The 2,500-nt window shown below is 44.4% G+C and overlaps 1 protein-coding gene across 1 annotated transcript in view; it reads right to left on the reverse strand.

Annotated features, from left to right (window-relative positions):
* Window positions 1–475: 475 nt before the first annotated feature.
* The window catches only part of LOC137526195 (zinc finger protein 420-like), a 23,395-nt gene continuing 21,370 nt past the window's right edge, over window positions 476–2,500 (reverse strand). Inside the window, exon 9 of the mRNA XM_068247413.1 lies at window positions 476–1,728. Within this exon, the coding sequence (XP_068103514.1) occupies window positions 476–1,728 (1,253 nt within the window). The remainder of the gene's footprint in view (window positions 1,729–2,500) is intronic.

The following is a 2,500-nucleotide window of genomic DNA, read 5'->3' on the forward strand; positions in this document are numbered from 1 at the left end:
TGGCGCCTCTGTACTGCTCTACGCCTCTATGTGATTGTCACGTCAGGGGGCTGCTGCTCGCTCCCGCTCGCACCCCCATGCCACCCCCCGTTAGCCCGGGAACGTAGTTCCCATTCATTGATCTAAGTCCGCGGTAGAAAGACTGACGTTTTCTCATCAGAAGCCGCTGTCTTTCTGACAAAAAAAAAAATAAAAAAGTTGCCCGTCCTCCATATACTTCCTGGAAGCAAGCACTTTGCTTACAGGGCTTAAAAAAAAATCACTGTTGCCATCTTGTGGCCAAATAGTAAATCTACATTTTTTTTTTTCTTATAAAATAAACCCACATTATTACATTTAAAATGAAGGGTTTACCACCCACACCAAAAATTACCCAAATACAATTTTAATGAAAAAAAAATACAATAAAACAAAAACAAATAGTTAACTAAGGGTCTGAACTGTTTTTTTTTTAATAGGTAGGTTTTATTGGTTCTCATGAATGGGGCTTCTCACCAGTATGATATCTCTCATGGCTGACAAGATTTGATTTACTCACAAAACATTTCCCACACTCAGCACATGAATAGGGCTTCTCACCAGTGTGAGTTCTCTCATGGCTGACAAGAATCGATTTCTGAGCAAAACATTTCCCACACTCAGCACATGAATAGGGCTTCTCACCAGTGTGAGTTCTCTCATGTCTGACAAGAATCGATTTCTGAGCAAAACATTTCCCACACTCAGCACATGAATAAGGCTTCTCACCAGTGTGAGATCTTTTATGATTGAGCAGTTTTGATTTCTGAGAAAAACATTTCCCACATTCAGCACATGAATAGGGCTTCTCACCAGTGTGGGTTTTCTCATGTGTGACAAGATGTGATTTAATCACAAAACATTTCCCACACTCAGCACATGAATAGGGCCGCTCACCAGTGTGAGATCTCTCATGGCTGACAAGATATGATTTATTCACAAAACATTTCCCACACTCAGCACATGAATGGGGCCGCTCACCAGTGTGAGATCTCTCATGGCTGACAAGATGTGATTTACTCACAAAACATTTCCCACACTCAGCACATGAATAGGGCTTCTCACCAGTGTGGGTTTTCTCATGTGTGACAAGATGTGATTTACTCACAAAACATTTCCCACACTCAGCACATGAATGGGGCTTCTCACCAGTGTGGGTTTTCTCATGTTTGACAAGACTTGATTTCTGTGTAAAAGCTTTCCCACACTCAGCACATGAATAGGGCTTCTCACCAGTGTGAAATCTCTCATGGCTGACAAGATATGATTTACTCACAAAACATTTCCCACACTCAGCACATGGATGGGGCTTCTCACCAGTGTGGGTTTTCTCATGTTTGACAAGACTTGATTTCTGTGTAAAAGCTTTCCCACACTCAGCACATGAATAGGGCTTTTCACCAGTGTGAGATCGCTCATGATTGACAAGTTGAAATTTACATTTAAAACATTTCCCACACTCAGCACATGAGTAGGGCTTCTCACCAGTGTGAGATCTCTCATGTATGACAAGATGTGATTTCCGAGCAAAACATTTCCCACACTCAGCACATGAATAGGGCTTCTCTCCAGTGTGCGATCTCTCATGATTAACAAGATGTGATTTCCGAACAAAACATTTCCCACAAGTGGAACAGGAATGAAACCCTCCAGCAGGGGGAAAGCTGTGCTGGGTATGAGGCCCCTCAGGGTTAGACAGGTGAGGGGAGTCTGGGGGAATATTTGGGGTCACCAGGATATCTGCAGGAGACTCTTGTCCAGTGACATCATCATCCGTTGTACAGTCTGTGGATACAGAGAGACGAGTCTCTGAGAGGTTCCTGACGTCGGGACTCCGCCCTGCAAATAGAGAAACATCATCACTTCCTGTTAGAGAATTCTGGGAAGAGGAACAATTATCATTAGGGATGAAAGGAAAGAGGATGGTCGGCACTGCTGTACAACTTCCTTTATTTGGCAATGTGCAGACAAGTAGGCTGTGTGTTACATCATCACCTCACAGTTCATAAGAAGAGACTAAACACATACCGGTGCGGGGGTGGATAATGGTGGGCGCTGGTTGCTGGGAGCCTGACGTCAGTTTCACGCACAAGCGCTTCTTCAGAGGCTCTGACAAGGGGGCAGGGCTATATCTGCTCTAGTTGGAGAAAGTGCTTTACTGTAATAGTAACCTGCAATCCAAGATTACAGTGTGGGGAGGTCAGGGAGAGCGAGGCCAAACAACACGGCCGCTATTCCTAATGGAATTACAAGTCCTGCTGCAGCAGCTAATTATACAAGCCACTAACATAATATTCCATGATGAATATAGGTCAGGCCATGCAGAGCAGAGAATCTGGCTGACCTCGTCCACATATACAACAAGGACTGCCTGATTAGGGGAAGCTGGGGTTAGGAAGGTTTAAAAGTTAGCTTAATATTTCCTCTGAGCACGCTACACGCGCTAGTGTCAGCGTAGCTAGTGGCAGCATAGCGTGCGTTA

This window comes from Hyperolius riggenbachi, chromosome 7, assembly GCF_040937935.1.
Source record: "Hyperolius riggenbachi isolate aHypRig1 chromosome 7, aHypRig1.pri, whole genome shotgun sequence".
In the NCBI taxonomy this organism is placed as follows: Eukaryota; Metazoa; Chordata; class Amphibia; order Anura; family Hyperoliidae; genus Hyperolius; species Hyperolius riggenbachi.